Here is a 22559-nt window from a genome sequence, read left to right on the forward strand (position 1 = left end):
TTATCACCTTTCTTGAAGAATAGTATCACTTCAGCATTTTTCCAGTTTTCTGGTATTTTTCCAGAGTTATTGCACTTGTAGAGGAGTATTTTCATGGCTTCTAGCAGATCTCTTCCACATAATTTCATCATTTCTTTCTTTATTTTATCCTCCCCAGGGGATTTTTTTTATTCCTTAGTTGTTTTAGTGCATTTTCAATTTCAGCAGTGGTTACTTCATGTGTATAATTCTGGGCTAGTTGTTCATCACTGGGTGGTTTATTAATGGTTGATGTATACAGCTTGTAGTTAAAATCTCTAATAACTTCAATCAGTCACTACTGGTCTGCATTTAGGGCAGTCGTCCAGGTGGCAGATTCCCTATCTCTTGTTTTTCTAGCCGTTTCTTAAATTATTTCAAAGAAATTCAAAATTTATTGAACATCCCCCTTGGCAAGTTATTCCAATCCTTAACTTCCCTTCCTAAAAACAAATATTTTTCCCAAACTGTCCTCTTATTTTCCAGCTTTATCTTCATATTGTGATCTTTCCTACTTTTGAAGACATCACTCAAATAAATTCGTCTACTGATGTCAATCCATGCCATCTCTCCACTGACAGCTCAGAACATACCACTTAGTCAAGCAGCTCGTCCTTTCTCCCAAATCTTCCCAGCCCAAACTTTGAAACAATTTTGTAATGCTACTCTTTTGCCGGAAATCAGCCATAACAAATCTAGCTGCTTTTCTTTGGATTTTTTCCAGTTCTTGAATCAGGTAATCCTGGTGAGGGTCCCATACACTGGAGCCATACTCTAGTTGGGGTCTTACCAGAGATTTATATGCTTTCTCCTTTACATCCTTACTACAACCCTTAAATACCCTCATAACCATGTGCAGAGATATGTACCCTTTATTTACAATCATATTTATGTGATTACCTCAATGAAGATCTTTCCTTATATTAAACAATGATCCCCAAAAGGAACTTTCACCCCATCAACGCAGTAATTAAAACTGAGAGGACTTTTCTTATTTGTTTATCATCATACCGTTGCCCACTGTCCATCTCACAACATTATCGAGGTCATATTGCAGTTGCTCACAATCTTATTTATTACTCTGTACAGAATAATGCCATCTGCAAAAAGCCTTATTTCTGATGCCACCTATTTACTCATATAGATGTATATAAGAAAATGTAAAGGTCCAATAATACTGCCTTAAGGAATTTCCTGCTTAATTATTACAGGTTCGGATGAAGATTCGCCTAATCTAATTCTCTGAGTTCTATTTTATAGAAATACAGCCACCTATTCAGTCACCCTTTAGTCTAGTCCAGTTGCAGTCATTTTTGTCAGTAGTCTCCCATGATCTACTCTATCAAATGTCTTAGATAGGTCAATCGTGATACAGTCCATTTGACCTCCTGAATCACGATACAAGTTGAGCTTCAGTGAAATAACCTTTTGCTAAACCCGAACTGCCTTCTATCGAACCAGTTATTCATTTTGAAAACATATCTGATATGATCAGAAAGAATGCTTTCCCAAAGCTTACATGCAATGCATTTCAAACTTACTGGCCTGTAACTTTCAGCTTTATGTCTATTACCCTTTCCTTTGTACACAGGGGCTACTGTAGCAACTCTCCATTCATTTGGTATAGCTCCTTCAACCAAACAATAATCAAGTAAGTACTTCAGATATGTTACTGTATCCCAACCCATTGTCTTTAGTATATCCCCCGAAACCTTATCAATTCCAGCTGCTTTTCTAGTTTTTAACTTCTGTATCTTACTTGAAATTTCATTGTTATCATAGGTAAATTTCAATACTTCTTTTGTATTAGTCACCTGCTCTATCTGGACATTATCCTTGTAACCAACAATCTTTACATACTGCTGACTGAATACTTCTGCCTTTTGAAGATCGTTGCATACACAGTCCCCTTGTTCATTAATGATTCCTGGAATGTCCTTTTTGGAACCTGTTTCTGCCTTAAAATATCTATACATACCCTTCCAATTTTCACTATAATTTGTATGACCACCAATTATGCTTGCCAACATGTTATCCTTAGCTGACTTCTTTGCTAGATTCAATTTTTTAGCAAGTTCCTTCAATTTCTCCATACTTCCACAGCCATTTCTGTCTCTATTTCTTTCCAACCTGCACCTCCTTCTCAGTCTCTTTACTTTTCTGTTATAATAAAGTGGATCTTTGCCATTCCGTACCACCTTTAAAGGTACAAACCTGTTTTCACATTCCTCAATCGTTGCTTTAAACCCATCCCAGAGTATACCATTTTTCACCGATCATAGTTACATTTAGAAAACTCCCTCATGCCTGTTTTATCAGCCATTTGGTAATGCCTAATAGTCCTACTTTCATGACTTCAGTAATGTTTTGTCTATCTGTGGCTATTTCTCCATTCTGGTTCTTAAGTTTTGTAATTTTTGGTCTTCCTGTAGACATGCTGTTCTTTACAATCTTCATATTTTTATTTTCTTCAATTGTCTGTATGATCATGTTATTATTAAATTTTCTTAGATCTTTCCTTATATCCTTGCAAATGGTCTTGTTAAAAAAGTTTTATATTCTGCTGTATCCCTGTCCATTGTCTTCCTGTCCTTAATGAGCTGTATGCTATTAAGTGAAAGTCGACTCCTCTTATTAGTTTTCTTCGATGGAATCTTCTTTGCTGCAATTTTAGTACTGACTGTAATTTTCTCATTGCGTTCGTTCACATCCAAGTATTTAAAATGTTTTATTGGGTTAAGTTTTTTAGTAAGAGCTTGTTGAGAAAATGATTGATGTTTTTCTAAGTCCTCTATTCTTGGAAAAGTGTGCCCCCTTGTCATTTTGGACCGTTCAAGTTTGAGGTCAAATGTGAAGTTTCCTCAAACTAGTCTATGGTCACTTCCTGTATTAAATCTGTTGAGAACAGTATCTGTACAATATTTCTTCTTGTTGGTCAGTATAAAATCTGTCTCATTCTTGGTTTGTCCATCAGGGTTCTTCCATGTCCATTTTCATTGGATGGGCTTTTTAAATATGGTATTCCTGCAATAGAGATTTTTGGCTATGAGATATTCTAGCTATCTTTCACCTCTTTCATTTTCATTTCGATTCCCTAGTTCATACGTACCAATGTTCTCTGGGTCTCCGATTTTCTTGTGACCCACTTTTGCCAGTAGCAATTAAAAGATCTGGCATATGGCTGAGGGAAAAATGGTGGGTCAGTTTGTTTGCGTAGTATTATACGAGCAATGTCATGCGGGAAAAAGCACGTTGTCTGTCTTAAAGGTGACCGATAGTAAGGGCAACGCCGTGTATAGAAAGTAGAATGCACATCTTCTTCATGGCTAATTAATTAATTATACACATAAATGTGCCTCGATAGACACTATCTATTGGTGAAGACCGGAATAAAATCCGTTCAGTACTTCCTAAGGTTAACAATTTCAAACAGACAGAAAAAATGAACCCACTTTAATTTATACAGAAGGTTGTTCAGGATCTCTGGTACAAGTTTGAAGGTCGCTGGTGGCATTGTTATCAACTTGAGCACGTCAAAACGGGGAGTGATGATTAGTGTGTGTGTCCTCCGCATCGCAAGCTCTGCGCCTGCAAGCTCCGCAACCCGCCGTAGCACTAAAGTTTCTAGCAGCTATGAGGTGTCCTCACTGTGCCTGGCACGCTCACCGATGACGTCTGCCAGCGATATATAAGGAGCTTCGTTCCGAGCCTCTCCAGGACTACCCCAATGTTCGACGACCAGACCACACTGCAAGTCAGACACAGAGGCATTCCCCTTTAAAAACTTGTTTTGAACAGGTGGCAAATTGCTGGCCGTGAGGTTTCACCTCTGAACATTGCCTCATTATCCTGATCCCCATAGCCATGTCGAGCCCCGAGTATAGCATTCTGCTACTCCCTTTAGTCCTCACCAGTGCTCCGACGTCCACCTTAGCATTCTGCTATTTGAATAAATTAATGCAAGTTCCTTGCAAGTATAAACCTAGTACCAGCATTCTGCCTCTCTCTACAAGTTACGCTTGTAATTTCACAGAAGATAGTTTTCGACTATCAGGACAATTTATTAGTGAAACAGACTATCTCCTCAAGATAGAACTAAGTGTATATAGAACTCTCATATTGTATAATTGTACATATGCAACAGACATTCAATTTAAGATTTAATTTCAACATTTCATATCCTGTTTTCGGTTCCTGAAAACCATGCTTTTTTCTCCGCAAAATGCACGGCGGTTACTGCTTGTCCGTTTAAGATGAGCATTATTTTCCCCCCAATCATGAATGGAACTCTCATCCTCATCATACTTTCTTCCCACTGCATGATTAATATGGAGCTTTTCTTCAGCCATGAATGACCTATAACAAAGACTCATTCTGCCCATCTCAGATGTGATATTAAACTGACGCCACGTAAATAACACCAAATATACGCAGCACGGTTCTCGGTTTTGGTGGGAACAAATTCGCCAATTGGTTGGGGCGAAAAAATATGACTTCCAGATTTCTCTAAGTCAGGAGTACTGTACCAACCTTGATGCAAATAATACCCGCACCCTAAATTTCTGCCGTCAAATTTTGAAAAAAATATGCAGGGATTATTTGTTTATATACAGTATTTTTGAGGGCAACTGTTTTCACAAATAAGCTAGTGCTGAGTCAAAACACAGGTCCCGTTTGACTAATAAACATCTGTTGGTTCAGCTGAATATAGTTTTAACGAAAATAAACCCAGATTTTAGTGAATAATAGTAAATGTAAAAGAAATATAATTAAAAAATAATATTGTATTTTTTATTTGTTTACTATAGTCTAAAGTACATAAACCATAATCAGTATTTGTCTAAGAATCAGCAGCTCCCACTGCTCTCATTGTCCACTTACGCCTCTATCTACTAGTTCGTTCTGAATTATGTGGTGTTTGCAGGTTGCTTATCAAGTGGTATCATTGCTAAATTAAGTAACACATTTTTTTAGTTTGTACATATTTTATTGTTGCAAGTTAACATTTAATAGGAAACCAACTTTAGTTACAATTTAAACACTAACATTATATTAATATAAATCATTTACACATTTTTACATAGGTACTTGAAATGTAGCATCTATGTTGTATTTACAATAAAAGCTAATCGTTGGAGGTTGTATGAGTTCTGATTCAGGGATATAAATTCTAAGTTGGAACTTGATTCTTAAAAGGAAGATTATTGCTTTAATGCATTATAGGCAAATTAAGAGGATTAGTATTAAAAGGATATATCACAGTAGAGAATGTATAAATATGCCAGTGCAATATGCTTGTATAACTGGAGAAATGGCAAAGAGTTCTCAATAGTCTGAGCGAACTGATAAACGTATATATTTATGATCAACCTTGCATTCTTTTTTTCTTTTTTTAAAGGAAATTAAATGTAATAGATCTGAGTATGCCTGATTCTAATACCAGGTTAGTGTAACTTTTATAATTTTATAACTTTTATAATGATATTTGTCTTTTCTTTTAGGATAGGTAAAAATAAACTTGCCAGCTTAAATGTTTTATATCAGCCTTACACCTGCAAAACCTGCTACAAGAAATATTTCAGCTCGGAACTATGGCTAGTAAGGTTCTGTCATCTAAAGTTCAATAGTGAACAAATTATGTCAAAGAATTCTCATTCTTAGTAATATATGTGTTGCAGGTCAGTATTTCTCCGACAACACAATCACATTACATAAAATCAGCTTCATGGTCCGTATTGCACTTCAATAGATTCACAATTAAGTATTTATTTATTTTCCACCTAGTCGATACAATGATTGCTTAAGGCAATTTTTAATGGTCAAAAGTGGTACGTTTCGTATATTATCAACATCTTCAGCCACATAACACTGTTTAGATGAAAAATATATAAAATTGACAAAGTAATGCTTTAGAGGAAGTGTCCTTAAAATTAACATAAGATTGACAAGATTCATCTGTTAAGTCCAAGTTGAAGCCCTATTAGAATATTCTACATTCTGTTGTGTATATACTCGTAAGGAACAACTTATGACTGAGTGTTTGTTTAATTCTATTAACATGTCAAACATAGCTACAACGCCTCTTTAAAAGTTAATCAGACTGTTCAACAGATTAAAATACGACAGATCAAAAGCTGATCATTATATTTTACTGCAAAAACCAAAATTTCTTTTAACATGTCATTCTTTTTAAATACAATTACTAAGATGTACACCTTATAAAAATCTACCACTATTGTATTAATGACTATCAGCTTATACATGTAAATATTACTTTAGTTTTAATATGTATATTTCTAATTTTACTATTATGATATTATTATAAGGGTCATGATCAGTGTATTTTATTGTCTTTGTATAATTTATCCTAGGCTGATGATGACATATAGTTTTGTCGAAACCGGTACCAAAAGTTTATAAACATGAAGATTTAACAGAAATGTAAAAAAAATTTCATGTAATATATAGTATTGAAAAGGTGGATCTTATTATTTGCTTTGTTTATTGCGAATCTTGATTCAATACAGAACCCGAAGAATGAAATTCTTAACGTTAAATAAAACCAGTAGCAAAAAGAAAAGTGAAAACTACAAGGAGGTGTCGCACGACAATCTCTTGTGCATGAACCTACCAATATGCCCACAATAATGTGTTTTCCAATTGAGTTGGCTGTTGCTACGTGGTCAGAGAATGTTGGTGCTTGTTGCTGGATTCTGGTGGACAGTCATGCTGAAATTCCAAGTTCTTATAGTATAGTCATTACGGCAATGTGCTGCCCATGGAATGTATAGCATCCTTCTGTAACACCCCATGTCAACTGAATCAGTGCTTTGCTGGTCACTTTTGTTTATTGTCCATGTCTCAGTAGCATTTATGTGATGACAAAAAATGAGATAGTTGCCTAGTCTCAATTTTAGTGACCCATCAGAATGAGAAGCTGAGATGGTAGAGTGCTGGCCTTCTGAGCTCAACTTGGCAGGTTTGATCCTGGCTCAGTCTGCTGGTATTTGAAGGTGCTCAAATTCATCAGCATCATGTCTGTAGATTTATTGGCACATAAAAGAACTCCTGTAGGAGAAAATTCTGGCATCTCCAAAAATCATAAAATGTAATTAGCGGGGCTTAGAACCAGAAACATTATTATTTAGCAACCTAGATATGTGTCGATCTTTCCAGATGTTCAACTGGTTTGCCTTGGCTGTTCTGGGGATTGCAGTTCTTCTTGGGATTTCTTTCTCACATTTTCTGGAGTTTGGTACAATGACAACAAGGTAAATAAAGTTTTCCACCCCTTTATAATCACACCAAAATGGAGAAGTTTTTCTACAGAAAAAAGAAAAGAAGGAAAAAGGCCCGAAAATGTTGAACATTTCTCCTAACTCGTCCTTGTTTCAATGCTTGTGAGTTGTCAACGATACTTATTCGATCATGACTTCCTTTTGCTACTCACAAGCGTTGTAAAATTCAGTGTAAATGAAGGACCTCAGGTGCTGCTCTTCTCCACCATAAATCCTTCAGTAATGTTGTATTTGCTGTGTTAAGTGTACCTGACAGGTGACAGAAAGATTGAGAAAGAAGTGAGGCTTACATTAAGCACATCTGCACTGGAATCGCTTATGGTTCAGAAGACTCACAGTGGGAAGGATGCTTCAAGAAAAAGAACTACACTGAAAAGCAGCTGCTGCATGAGAAACAAGCTACCAGGAACGTTTTATCACAGAACGAACAGGTTGTGTGCAAATGTCATTGTGTAATATGATAATATACTTTCAAAATAGATTGCTAGAGGTAAGGGCAAAAGGGGTGTCATTATCGTGAAGGGAGGAGCATGTTTTGGACTTGACTTGAAATTTTTCTCGGGGGAGCAGAGCGATTACTGATAATCTACTTCAAAGGTTGGCACCTCTGTATGTATGTCGATCCTCAACAGCCCCACCATCAGCTGTCATGTATAGCCTAGGCATCACTGAGATGGTACATGAGAGAAATAACGAGAGGTAGTTTCCCATTGCTTCACTGAGCCAAGTCCACTGACCTTATGACCCACTGACACCAGCTGACCCTATGAGTGATACCTTCATAGTATTCATCACAGGGACTGACTGTGCAAGGTATGGCATTGGTAGCATTGCTTACACCTCAGTCAATATTGTCAAAGCTGAAGATAAGACATTCAGATCAAAGAAAATAACACATTTGTTCTAACCCATACCAGGAGGTACAGTGCACTGTGAACACTACATGTCACCAGAGATGGATGTGGGATTTGTAAATACATATATATATATAATTATGGATTTATATTGTTGACATTTGTTGACTGTTACAGAAATTGTAAAGTAAGCTGATCAAGACAACTTATGTGAATGAGGAATGAAGCAGTATTGGAGTTCCTTAGTTACCATTGTAATCCAGATTTTCTACTTCTAAATGGTTAGGATCAAGGTCACAAAGCTCCCACCAATTTACAAACTTTGCTGCCAAGGTCCAAATAAATTTGCATTGCTGCTATAAAATACAGCCCATAATTATCAGACATACCCAGGTGGAAACTAAGTCAGTATGTATCAATATTGTTCAAGTTAAACTCTTTGGTGAAGATATCTCAACTTACGGAGGAGATGTCAAAAGCATCTCTCCAGAAGAATCAGTCAAATATTTGGGAATGAATTTTGAGAGTATTATCACATTCAACTCTTAAACAATGATTGATCTAAGAAACAAGTTAGAATCTCTGTAATTCTCACCTGTTTTAAAAAATATATATATTTCTGTACCAAGCAAGTTGGCCATGTGGTTAGGGTCACACAGCTGTGAGGTTGCATTTGGGAGATAGTGGGTTCGAATCCCACCGTCGGCAGCCCTGAAGATGGTTTATTGTGGTTTCCCATTTTTCACACCAGGCTGTTCCTTAATTAAGGCCACGGCCGCTGCCTTCTCAATTCTAGCCTTTTCCCGTCCTTCCATCGCTGAAAACCTTCGATGTGTTCATGCAATTTTAAAGCTGTTATATACCAGTTCCAAACAACTTTCTCCAAGCAAATTCCTGTAAAATTCCTTGAAGATCCAGGTAAAATGATCAGATGCACATTGAAAGAAATCTTACAAGTTCCTGCGGATATGCCAGACACCATGATATACAGTCCTGTGAAATTCAACGGACTAGGACTATTCTGTTCATGTTCAGAGGTAGTTCTTCACCGCATTAATGCCTCTTTAATTCCAAAAATCCTTACTTAATACAAAGAAACCAAAAGAAGAAAGCCTGATCTGTTTGAAAAGGCTTCATCTAACACCAGATAACAGCGTGTTGAGTAGAAAGGATGGTTTTTTCAGACCCCTGGAAAGTAAGAACCAAGTTGAGAGAAGTTGAATTTAGTAAGTGGTGTGACCCCTCAAAATGGGAAAGGAGATATCCTTTTTCATCAACACCCTCCAGCCAAACATTGGGTTAGTTACCTTCAAGGATTATCTTGCAGCAAATGGCATGGAAATCGACAGAGAACGTAGTGGTCAGATAAGCTATTCCAGGCAGGACCATAGACAGTAACCATTGTCAGCGCTGCCACAGCCAGGTAGAAATGCTTGCTCAAATCCTTCGTTACTGCTCTCATCGTAAAGCTCTATGAGATATAAGGAAACATAAAATATGATTTGCCAGTGCTCAAACATTAAGAAATTTGGGCTTTACAATCTTTGAGGAGGTTCATGGTCTTCTGTTATAGGCAACACCCATCGAATTGACATGATTGCCTTTAAAGACCATTAAAAGGGTTTTGTAATAGATCCGACGACTAGATTCAAAATGCCCAAAACAACCCATTGAGTCCCCTGAGGAAAAGAAAGCAATATATGAACCAACCATCCCATTCTATCAACAAGAGTACCAGTTGGATGATTTTGAAGTTATTGAATTAATGGTTGGTGTTAGAGGAACCATTCCTCTTTTTTTCTTTTGTCATGTTCTGCAAATTGTTTAATGTTATAGGATAAGTTGCAGTGACTGACCTGAAATGTTCAATCCAAATCTTGAAACACCATATCTCCCAAATTTTTTAATGAAACCAACCATTATGTAATTAACTCCTCACAATTAATTTTAAAATTTCTGTTGCTGTACTGTATACTTCGTCCTCAGGAGCAATTTCCAGTTGGGGAGAGGTTTTTTTTTTTTAAATTGCTATCTGTCTTATAATACTGCATTAGTATTGATAGCCTAGGAGTTGCATACTATAGTTTGTATATCGTATTTCTACTCGAAAATACAGACTCTGATTATCAGACATACCCAAGTGAAAAACTTAACTCTCGTAATTATTTTAAAAATTCATATAATTTGTCTGTTTATTATATGAATGATAAGTATTTCTGAAGGTGAGACATCCCTACTAATATCATAAGTAATTTCAAAGAGGAGGTACCATATCTCCCCTAGTGCAATCACTGCACATCAGTAGCGACCGCTTGGGTGATGCTAATGAAGCACCAGTTCACCTGTTTATAAATATCTAAATACTCAATTTTGTGACACAAAATTTTTAAACTTTTAATTCTGCTGTCCAAATATCTGCATTAGAAGGAAGTTCTAACGTGGCATTTTTCTTTCTGCATTATGTTTACTTGGAGCCACTAAAGCTAGCTGGGTGTTAATCTGAAGAGGATGTACAAGGGGATTACTGTTGTCTTGTTAGAACTTCCTGCTTGCCTTTGGCCTGCAGAGTAAAGCCATTTCCAAACCTGTAGTGGATAGGTGCATGTTTATGGTTGGTTGCTATGACAACCAACTAGAGTTTATGCTTGTCTAAAATTTGTTGCAAGTCTTTAAGTGCATCCATATTTCCAGATCTACCTGGAAAGTTTAGCAGCACTTTGTAGCCTCCTTTGGCAGTCTGTTTCATTCACATGGTCAAGAGGGAAGTAGCAGTACATTTTAAGCCATCCCTTGCACCTTCACCATTGTAATTATCTCATTCTGTCCTTAGTACTTTCATTAGTAGGGCCAATTGTATTTAGGAGTAATTGTTAAAAATAAGCTATTGTGCAGTGAAGGTCAAAGAAAGAACTATATCTTATGTTTTATTAATGTCTTGTTATAAGTGACAGTTTAGTAATAATGGCAACATAGATTAGAGTGATTCTGCAAAATTATGTAAGTGGTGTATTATTACACACACTATTGTAACATTGGACTTGACTTTCATTTGGTTCAGCTCCTTGGCTGAACTGTCAGTGTACTGATTTTTGGTTCAGAGGGCTCTGAGTTTGATTCCTGGCCAAGTTAGGGATTTAAATCTTAAATGGTTAATTCCCTTGGCTCGGGAACTGGATGCTTTTTGCCATCCCCAACATCTCTGCAACTCACCACATACATCACATCCTATCCTCGACCACGCCAACACACTGTTATACACGGCAGATGCCGCTCGCCTCATTGGAGTGTCTGCCTTACAAGGGCTGCACCAAATTATTTATACTTTCATACTGTAAAAAAGTACAATTTCAAGCACCATTGAAACTATTTTAGGCGTGTCACAGAATCTCCTCTTCCAAAAGAGTTTATGGTTCAGCTTGCAAGTTGCTACTGCTGCATGTGCTTCAGAGGAGTTTTACAGTGGTGTCTCAATGGTGCTCTGGCTGCCAGTGTCTTGGAGAGGTGTGGCAATCCAATTGATGAGCCCAGTATGACACTGGGACAAAACACTGCTAATTTCACAATTGGAAAAGCCTAAACAGCTTGTTTTGCTGAATATGGTTCAGACTACTTCTCATTTTACTTTTATTTCTTGAACGTGTACTTTTCCAAAAAATAAAAGAAATAAAAATTATACAAACATCCTATATCTTGTATAAAACTTAAAAAATAAAGCAATTCTTTCTACAGGAAGCCAAATGCGAATAAGGAATTCAAAGCATCATTGAGAGATTTTCAAGATTTCTAAGATTCTAAGAAAACGGCACCATGACAGATTATTTCATGTGAACCAAATTCTTTGGAAATACATCTGCAGAGTTCTGGAAGTAGGAATAGCTGCTTAAATTTATGGGTCAAATAAGAATTCAGTGTCATAGAATAAAAATAACTCAGATTTCACTCTATTTAAAGGGTGTTGATGTATGTACACTATTCCTTCACAAAAATTTTCTTATGATCTATAGTTTGATATCTTGTTACAAAAATATTACTATATGAGTAGTTTTAAAATACCTGCTCAGGTATTCGTTTGGGAACATCAACTTGTAACGTTTGTTATTTAATTATAATATTTTGTCAGTTATAATAAACTTTAAGCATGAGAAGAGAGGGAAGTTGGGAGACAGAAAGTGAGAAAGAGAAATAAAGAGAAATGGTGGAGGAAGGTTTACATTAGTAATTGAAAAGTGTTGTTTTAATACTTTTTTTCATAGTTGTGATTTTAATTATAATGGCTGTGGGCACGCCATTTAAAAAGAAGATCTTTGACTTGTCTGGAACTTATACTGATGCCTTTTGCTGTTTCTCTTGATGATCTTATCTTGCATCATCCTTCTCTGCACTTCATCCTTTGACTGTACTATTACTTGGTCATTGAGGATCAGGAGCAGTTTTTGCATATCCTAGAGATTGCAGTACTAGTTTAATATCGCGATACACTGTAGGATCTTCAATGGTACCAGGAATCTGGAGAAAAGATATTTCACTTATTACATTATAGTAGGAAACATATTCATTTGTATTAATTATTAATTAATGAAAATTTAAAATATATTAATTGAAAGTAATAATGGCCCAAAAACTTAATAAGAATACCAGGTATAAGGAATACAGAGATTTCTCTCTCTCTCTCTCTCTTCATTCCTAGTTGGTCTTTATTACAGTATTGTACTTGTCTTACCTTAACAAACTTATTCCTAGCCAAGTCTGATATAGACTTCCTTGCTGTCTTGCCAGACCGTGTACGCGGTAGCCCTCGAACTGCTGCGGCTGATCGAAAGGCTGCAATAGGGCCTATCAACTCTCTTACCATAACCACTAGCTCACGGCTAATCTCTGACTCATTCTTTCGAGCTCCTGGAATACAAGGAACATGTTATATTATGCCTTTCCTATATCTGAGGATCTGTGAGAAAGAACCCTTTGGTTTATACATTTGGAACTGATAATTCCAGTCTCTGAAATACTAACAAAGAATGGACATAAGCTGATTGGCAGAGTGACCAGAGTGTAGGAAGTTGCACTGCTGTCAGCCCTACCAGTTTGAAACCATTTAAGAACAGACTAGGTAAAGAACTGAACAGGGAATCTGCCACCTGGGCGACAGCCCTAAATGCAAATCAGCATTGATTGATTGATTGATTGATTGATTGATTGATTGATTGATTGATTGATTGATTGATTGATTGATTCCTTCCTTGCAAACTATTCGATTGGTAAGTAACCAACAATCAGTTTAAACCTGTAATAAGAAAACAGCTGACAGTCTACCTACAATTCAGTCTCTTCTGCTATCATTTCATATTTAGCTTTCTTGAGTACTGAACTTGTCCTGTTAAATTAATAGGTTTATAACACTAGGACTGTAATGTTATAGCCACCACTGTGGTTTTTTGCGATTTTTTTCCCTCCCCCCCCCTGTCAGTGTTTACAGTGAGTGTTGGAGGAGGCACACAGAGTGCTTGTGAGTGGGCTTATCTTCAAGACTTTGGAAGTCATGTCATCACCTTTTCACTTCTCTTTCAGTGGAGACATTTAGTAAAGGTTTTATTGAAATTAAGCAAAAGGTAGTAGATTGTCTCTTCTTTTTTTTTTTTTTTTTTTTTTTTCAGCATTAGGTTAGTTAAATAATTAAATAGTTGGAGATCAACTGTCAAATCAGTAGGTCTGACAACTCTGTTCAAAGAGTATATCACCCTGATAATAGGAGCCAATCTGGGGATGAATATTGCTTGGGTTCCTCCATACTCATTTGAGAAGAATGACATATTTAAACATTTAGGAACATTAATCCATGAAATTTGTTATTTAATTTGGGGGAACTTTCCAACCTTATAAATTGTATTTCCAAATAATAATATTACATTGTGGGTTTACAAGCAAAACACATTGTCAGTTTGCTTGCACTTTTATGCTGTCCTACTGTGCTATTCTACATATTCAAACAAATCCATTGCATAATTTTAAAGATAAATACATTTGTTTTATTCAAGAGCAGGTATTGGCATTGAAAGACTGAACATTTTCAAACCTCTTTTTTTTCTCAGAAGTAAGATTTCTGACTTAATGTGTTTTGCAGGTAAACCTAGGATATGGTTTAATTACTGAAAAGAAAATCATCTTGAGTGACAAAACTAGTGAATCTTAACATTCTGTTCTCAGTATCTGGTCATGCAACTATATTTAACTAAAGCTGGACTACCTTCTAGTGGAACTGAGACCTTTGTATCGATATATTAGAACATACGGTAATTTGCTGAATGTTTACTAGTTCAAAAAGATGCAGTTCTGGAATAGAAAAGAAAAAAAGAAAAAAAGAAAATATTTGAGAAACAGAACAAAGAGAGAGATGAGAAGAAGTATAACGTTAAATGTCACATGCATGTTTAGATATCTTTCAAGGTTTTACTTGCAGTTTTCTCTTAAAACAGGATGATTGAGCTGCTGCTTCTTCTTCAACATAATCCCACTAGGTGATGTCACTAATGGAGATTTCCTTCTTCCATAAGGTTCAGTTGTGTACCATCATCTCCACAAGTTCATGCAGGTTCATACTGTCTGGAACACCATCTACTCTCTTTTCCTGTTGGCAGCGTTTTGAATATTCTTCTTTCTACATATTCCTGCAATTCTTGCAATTTCCTTATTAACCGTCGGCATGCTTTTGAAACCTAGCTGGTGGGCTTTGTTTACATTCCCTGTCTTTGGAGTTCCAGGATTTCCCAAACTTGAGACACAGCATTGTCAAGTCTCCGTTTTAACTACATAGTCACTAAGAGGGAGCACCAAGACTGGACAGAACTGTATGCAGTTGTGCAGCACTGGAAACCTGACTTTGAAGTACTCCACATTGACAGTCACTGACAAAGCAAGTGTGCTATTGGTCAAGAGCCATCTGCTATTGGTCACAGCAGAGGCGATTGTAGACAGTCATAAATTTGGTTACTTTCGGGGGTGTGGGGGTGGTACATCTTAATGTTTGAGTCACCGGTCGTTAACGAAGAAATTGAGAGAAGTATGTCTTCCTTTGATGTGCCCATACCATCTGAGGCCAGCTTCTCTGGCTGTTTTAAATACTTTCATCACTTTAAATCTTCCTCTCACTACCTTATTTCTTACTTTTTGTAGCCCTTGGCTGTCCATTTCCAAACCTTGCCATTCTCATCTCTGCCACACCCAGTATATCACCTGTTTTCTTGTCGTTGGCAGAGTTTCTGCTCTGTAAGTTCTAGCTGTTACGGCAACTCTTTTGTGGATATTTCCTTTTAGTTTTTCTGGCATCTTTCTGTCATACAACACTCTGGACACCTTTCTCCAATTCCATAATATGGATTATATCCGGCTCATTGTATCTTCCTCCAGACCGCCATCTTGTTGGTTAAATGAACCAAAATACCTGAATGTGTTTGTTGTTGGGATTTCTATTGCATTCATCTGCACACCTGATTTCCTCTCTCTCAGGTTTATGAACTTTCATAGTGAGTTATTATAACTAATTTATGGTTTTTGAAGAGAAACAAGGTCTAATTCCATTTTCAGTTTTCTGTAAAGCAGTTGTATATGGTTTCTCCATTTCACCTTCAGATCTGAGATAGCACATTTATCACAGGTCATTATCTTCCTAATTGCTAGGGAGCAGATGTTTATGTAAATACATACAGTATTTTCAATAATTCTGCTATAAATGCGTAGTTTCAATAATTGTCACTATTCTTTGTTTTTGTTTTTCAGTTCAGTCCAAAACTTTTTTCACATACTGTGCATTATAAAAAAACACAATGTGAGTTAATTTTCTTCATCTTGATCTTGACTTTAACTGTACGTACTAGCTTGCTTGTTCTCCCATTAAAAGGGGAATCCCTTATCAATGAAATGAAGCAATGCATTTGATTTTATTCAGTTATTGGCATTGCCTTGATTAACTGTTTATACAGTATAGATACATAAGTGAAGTGATTGGTGTTCATCCTCATTTGCAGTAACGTATTGCTGCATTTAATGGAAATTTTACAAATGATAGAAAGATACTCTGTCAAAAATGCGTAACATCTGTAAATGCAGATCACCAATCTCTGACCTTGCAGCATTTAGGAGGTAGTAAACACAGAACGGCTGCTCACTTGCAACCTCTAGAGAAGTTATTTTATGAAAAGTAAATCCCACTTCACATTCCCTATTTTACATATACACTGCCCAACAAAAAGTTAAGCACCCAGAAGGAGTGGTGAAAGTGAATGAAACTACATTTGCTGAAAGACCTTGTGCCTTTATTGAACCGATTACAATATGGGATGAAAGCAACAAGGCTGTTAGCAGTTACAGGTGAAATGTTGGCAGCAGGTCAGTAGGGTGTCGCACCCCCGTAACCGCAATGCATGCCTTTATGCTGTTTGGAATGGTGTCAAACAGCCTTTGGATCCTCCCCTGAAGCAAGTTCACCCACAGTTATTGCAGCTGTCCCTCCAAATCCCGCAGGTTGGTACTGGGACGGAGTCTCCTTCCAATGTCATCCCACACTGTTCAATGATGGAGAGGTCTGGGGACCTTGCTGGCCACGGGTGGACCTCAACATCCTCTAGGTAGTCCATAGACACCTGTGCTGTGTGTGGACGTGCATTATCTTGTTAGAACACTGTCCCAGGGTGCCGTGCCATAAGAATGTCTGTGTCGTATCGCTGTGCCGTCAAAGTCTGTTGAAGCACTATTATAGGTGACCTGAATACATATCCTATGGCTCCCCACACCATGATGCCAGGGATTATGCATGTGTGTCTTTCCACAATATGGGAAGGACCTGCCCTGTGCCTCGATGCCACCAAACCTGCACACGACGGTCATCAGAGGTTATGGAGAAGTGGGACTCATCACTAAACACGATACGATGCCAGTCGTCCTTTGTCCATGACTCCCGGGCAAGGCACCACTCCAAATGCAGGTGTTGGTGTCTGGTGTCAATGGCAAACAATGCATGGGGCGGTAGGACACCAATCCCACGAATGTGAGTCATCGAGACACTGTGTGGGAACTCACAGGATGTTGTAGAGTCTCCAGTACATGTTCACAGATGGCGGGTGCCAAAGTTATGGGATCCCGCAATATTTGGCGCACTATACGACGGTGGTGTTTCTTGGTCGACCCGAACCTGCATGATGTGATTGGGTGCCCTCATGTATCCAGTGAGTCCAGCATCAGGCCACTGTGACATCTGAATGGCCCACATGCCTGGCAATTGCACAATATGACCAACCAGCCTCATGCAGTCCCAAAATGGGGCCTCTGTCAAGTGCTGTCAGTTAGTGGATAGGCTGTCTAACGCGTCTGCGAGGCATCGCGGGTACTTCGTACTGTACGTAGTCCTCTCTGCACGTCTTGCTTAACTGTCTGACTCACAGCAGTTGACTGGTAACAGCTTATCAACAACAGGACGGTGCCATCACGAATGAACTCTGGTGGGTGTTCTACACATTACAGGTCCTTGTAAATCTAATCATTTACTCACACATCAATGGTATGTATACCGAAATGGGATAATACTGGACCACTCCTTCTGGGTGCTTAACTCTTTTTGTCAGGTAGTATATTTATTGCATAGTAACAGTTCCTCAATTTAGATGTTGCCTATAAGACAAAGTATACTTAATACCAACAAATATTGTGTAATGTAATAACTCTTAATATTACGCAGATTAATGCAAAGTTTTCTTAAATCTGATATTCCTTTGTATAAATTTAAAAGTCCAGAGTTTAGGAAGTTTCTCACAAAATAAACACATTTTGAAATACAAGTAGAATGAGCATTTTGTATGTCCCTGTGTATTACGAAGAAATTCTAGGAAAGATCAGGCTGAAATGTGAGAATAAAGTAAAGATATAGGTAAGCATGGAGGTACCACTGGACTCTAGCAGCAGAAAAGTGGGAAATATTGTGGTAGGTGTGCTAGAAAATAATGGAATAGTTTCCAAGGAGTGTTTTCTATTTGCATGTAGAGGAATGTCAGAATCAAATCATGAAATGGAGGCTTATTTATTAAATGAATCTCTACAGTAGTTATGGTTGAATGGGGTCACAATTTATAATGTTTTACTCTTACTTATAGGTTTTTGCTCTGTATATGATGAAGGCAAGAGAAAGGCCTTTCTGTAAACTACCCAAACATGATATATGTAACTTTTATAGTACATGATTTACAGAGAGTATGTGAATTATGCTGAAGTGAAAAAAAAATTAAGTGTTAAAAAGCTTGTTTGTGAAAGCCCTAACAAGAACCGAATGATTCAAAGCCAAAAATCCAGATCTTGTGTTTCCACATAGACCCATAGTTACGTACTCGGGGGCATGATTAGAAGCAGTAGTGTATTATGTAAACAGTTTCCAATATTTTAAATCAGTGATAGATAAAATAAAGGATGATACTTCATCAATTAAAATTCTTCAAGCCTGGATTCAATTCCAAACCTTTCTGCAGTGTTTGTATAGAGTGAGGGCATATGACGCTGTTGATGGTGATTCGTCCATCGGATGTGGATGTTAAGCCTTGAACAGACCTCTTGGTGTTAATCGACAGGGGTAAGCTATGTGCTGACACCAGGTTTCATCCTCTTCCTACATTATCATCATCATCATCCCACATCCAGAAGTGCAGGTCGCCCTTGCACATCAAGTAAAATGACCTGCATCAGGCAAGCTGAACATGTCCTTGGGGACACTCCCGGTACTAAAAGCCATATGATAAATAAATAAAATAACTTATTTAAGGGTAGATTAATTATCTTGCCTACCTACAAACTAGAGTTTATTGTTGTCACTCTGTAAAGAAATTATAAACATCAACCAATTTGTTGCTGTGACAGTTAATGAGAAAGATGGCTTTGGAAAAAAGTAATTCATTTATAGGTCCCAACGTAGAATTTAGTAAACAAAAAAATTAAAAGTGTGTCTGAAATGAAATGGCGTATGGCTTTTAGTGCCCGGAGTGTCCGAAGACATGTTCGGCTCGCCAGATGCAAGTCTTTTGATTTGACTCCCGTAGGCGACCTGCACGCTGTGATGAGGATGAAATGATGATGAAGACAACACATACACCCAGTCCCCGTGCCTGCGAAATTAACCATCAAAATTCCCGACCCTGCCGGGAGTCGAACCCGGGACCACTGTGACCAAAGGCCAGCGCGCTAACCATTTAGCCATGGAGCTGGACAGTGTGCCTAAGGTAAGGTAAGGGTGTATTCTGCCTGAAAGCAGGTCCGAACCTCCGCAGAGGTGTGCCTGAGCCAGAGTTTACGTACGGTAGGGTGGCCAGTTCCTTTCCGCTCCTCCATTCCCTTACCCCCCACCAACAGCGCGTGGCAACCCTTCCAAATCTTGACCACTCCCAATGTTGCTTAACTTCGGAGATCTCACGGGATCCAGTGTTTCTACACAGCTACGACCATTGGCACAGTGTGTCTGAAGAAAATTATTGATTTCATACTGTGTGTAACCAAAGTTTTGAAAGGGCAAAAAGGCATTGATGAAATTAAGAATTTGCCTGTCAGTGACATTCCATTTATAACATTTGTATTTGTTTTGAGTATTTCCTGGTATTGAATTTTCATTGTGTTTTTCGTCCCTACATGATCAAAATTATTTATCTACTCATACAATAACATATGGAGCACATCTGCTTCTTACTGATAATTTTACTTAGCAGAATAAACCTATTGTTTTGATCAATAGTATCTGTTGTCATCCTTTTAACATGAATTGGTGCCTGGCCTATAAAAGACCCATATATTTTAACAGGCCAAATCCTTACTGTTTTATACTTCCTGTATTGTATCTTGTGACATTGAACAGTCCTCCCAGCATTGTGCGTGTTCCAGAACAACCAAGTCTTTGTTGTTCACAGCAGGAGTGAGCTATTTTAACCCACCACTGTTTGAACATGACTGGGGGAGTGATTTTTTATATAATATATGTATAATACAATTTTGTAATAATGAAACAAGATATTTTATAAGCTTACATACTTTTTATTACTTACTACATAAGAAAATAAATATTTTCAAGCTTTTTTTAGCAAAATGCAATCTGTTTCTACTAATTACTGTTCAAATGGTTGATTCACATCCCAATTCAGGCATTATGATAACATAGATTATCAAAGATTTTCACATTCACACAGCATGGTGACTAGTCTTCTGGAAACAGATCAGATACCTATAAATGCTGTATGAAAACTATACATGCTGTATGAAAAGTTCACAAAGAAATTTTGTTCAGAATATCTAGACCTTTAGGTAAGGACTCAAAAGTCAAAAAGGAAACATACTTTGAGGAAAAATAAATAATGGATCAGCCAGCTGTTAGCAGTAGAGAATGTATATTCCTCATGTAATGGAGTTTGGTGAGTTACCCAGAAATATATTCTTGCATCCATTGTTGTACAAACTGTACTATAAAGGACTAGGAATATGAAATTAAGGGATTTAATTACATAATTCCTTCTGTAAAATATAATTTTGTATGGGTGTTACAGCCTGGTATAGTCCTTGCAAAGCAAATCCCCCACTGAGGAAAAACAACGTCTGCCATGGAATGTAAACTGCATGTTATTGTAGTGGAGGGAAGTCTAGTATGTGGAGTGGGGATTTCAAGAATGTTAGGCACAAAATAAACACTCAACCCTAGAACCACAGGAATTAATTTTATGGAATAATATTCCCATGATGTAGTCAGAGATCAAACTCAGATCCCCCGCCGTTCAGACCAAAGACCATTATATTGACCATTCAGCCACACACTCAGACAAAATTCTTTCTGGAATTTAGGGACTCGGGATCACCTTATTATGCATTCTAATGAAAACACATGGGTTTATCTTACTACGGAAGTGTAAAAAGGCATGTCAACTGCAGAATGTGTCCTCCTCCAAATTTTCTGTTTTTAGTCAGTGACTTAAGATTTAGACTTCCAGATTTTACTTTGAAAATTGAAGTATCATTATGTTTAACTTTTATCTTCACTGAACTTGGCTGTGTAGACATTTTGTTGTTGTTTCAAACAACTATGAAATGAGATTCATATTCATAAATAATCTTGAAGCTATAGTAAAAATTTACCTTGCTTAATGATATAGAGGCAGAGCGGTATTTCACCCTTCGTTGGTTCAGGTACTCCTACAACTGCCGCATCTCCTACATCAGGGTGACTTAGCACAACATCTTCAAGAGCAGACGTTGACAGTCGATGGCCAGCTACATTGATAACGTCATCATCACGAGCTGTGACGAAGACATAGCCATTGTTGTCTACGTAGCCAGCATCCATTGTATCATAGTAACCCTAAATGGGTAAAATAAGGACTATTTTACTGAATATGCCATAAATAAGATTTCTTCTGCAGATATATTCAAGAAAAAAATTACTTCAGATGCATACCAGATTTTGAAATAACTAGCATGGAATAGCGTCAGTTGAACAGGTAGAAACATAAAAGACATTATCATATTTAAAAACACATGGTCTTTGCACTTTTTAATCATGCCAGTGTGCACGTCAGATAGAAGCCATCAATCTGTTTGGAATGAACTTTGAAATGTTGGAGCTATATTTTGATACTAAAAGATACCTGTGCTTCGCAATGGTTTTAAACTGAAAGTTATTATTCAAGATTTTACATTTTGGAGAGTCTACTGTCAGCTGAGCCTGTAAAATACGCCCTCAGTTCGTACATCAAACGGTTTTGGGGGAATAATTATTAATTTTCTAATCTATCACTCCTTTGAATCCAATACGGAAGAATTTGAATGTTTTAAACCCTACGTCATTTAACATCTATGATGTAAAAAAAACAACCTGTGAAATTGTTATTTTGTACATCGAACACTATTAGAGGAATGAATATTTTTAAGGGGTGCATGTTTTAAAGTATTTATTAACATCTATGTAGGTGGTTTGAAAAGTTCTCGGAATATACTAGAATTAAGTATCTTACCTCAGTGGAACTGCTTTTATTTTTCAACATAGTCTCCCCGTAGACTAATGCATTTGGTCCAGCGATGTTCCAATGCCTTGATCCCATCTCGAAAATGAGATTCGTCCAGTCCTGCAAAATACCTCTCCAATTCGGCTGTCAGTTCTTCCCTTGTAGAAAATCTCCATCCACCGAGGAAAATTTTCAGCTTGGGGAATAGATGAAAGTCTGATGGTGCCAAATCAGGTGAATAAGGTGGATGTGGCAACAATTTGTACCCCAGTTCATGAAGTTTTGCCACGGCAATACCACTTGTGTGCGGCGGAGCGTTGTCCTGATGAAAGATGACCTTTTTCCTTGCCAAACCAGGCCTTGTTTTGTGTATCTTTTCCTGT

General features: G+C 37.4%; 1 protein-coding gene across 1 annotated transcript in view; it reads right to left on the minus strand.

The window, feature by feature from the left end:
- Positions 1-4983: 4983 nt before the first annotated feature.
- Positions 4984-22559, minus strand: part of LOC136866044 (acyl-CoA synthetase short-chain family member 3, mitochondrial) — a 231289-nt gene continuing 213713 nt past the window's right edge. Inside the window, exons 12-14 of the mRNA XM_067142670.2 lie at positions 21311-21533; positions 12891-13066; positions 4984-12676 (exon numbers count right to left, since the gene is read on the minus strand). Coding sequence (XP_066998771.2) covers positions 12581-12676; positions 12891-13066; positions 21311-21533 — 495 coding nt within the window. The 3' untranslated portion in view covers positions 4984-12580. The remainder of the gene's footprint in view (positions 12677-12890; positions 13067-21310; positions 21534-22559) is intronic.

Source organism: Anabrus simplex, chromosome 3, assembly GCF_040414725.1.
Source record: "Anabrus simplex isolate iqAnaSimp1 chromosome 3, ASM4041472v1, whole genome shotgun sequence".
NCBI lineage: Eukaryota > Metazoa > Arthropoda > Insecta > Orthoptera > Tettigoniidae > Anabrus > Anabrus simplex.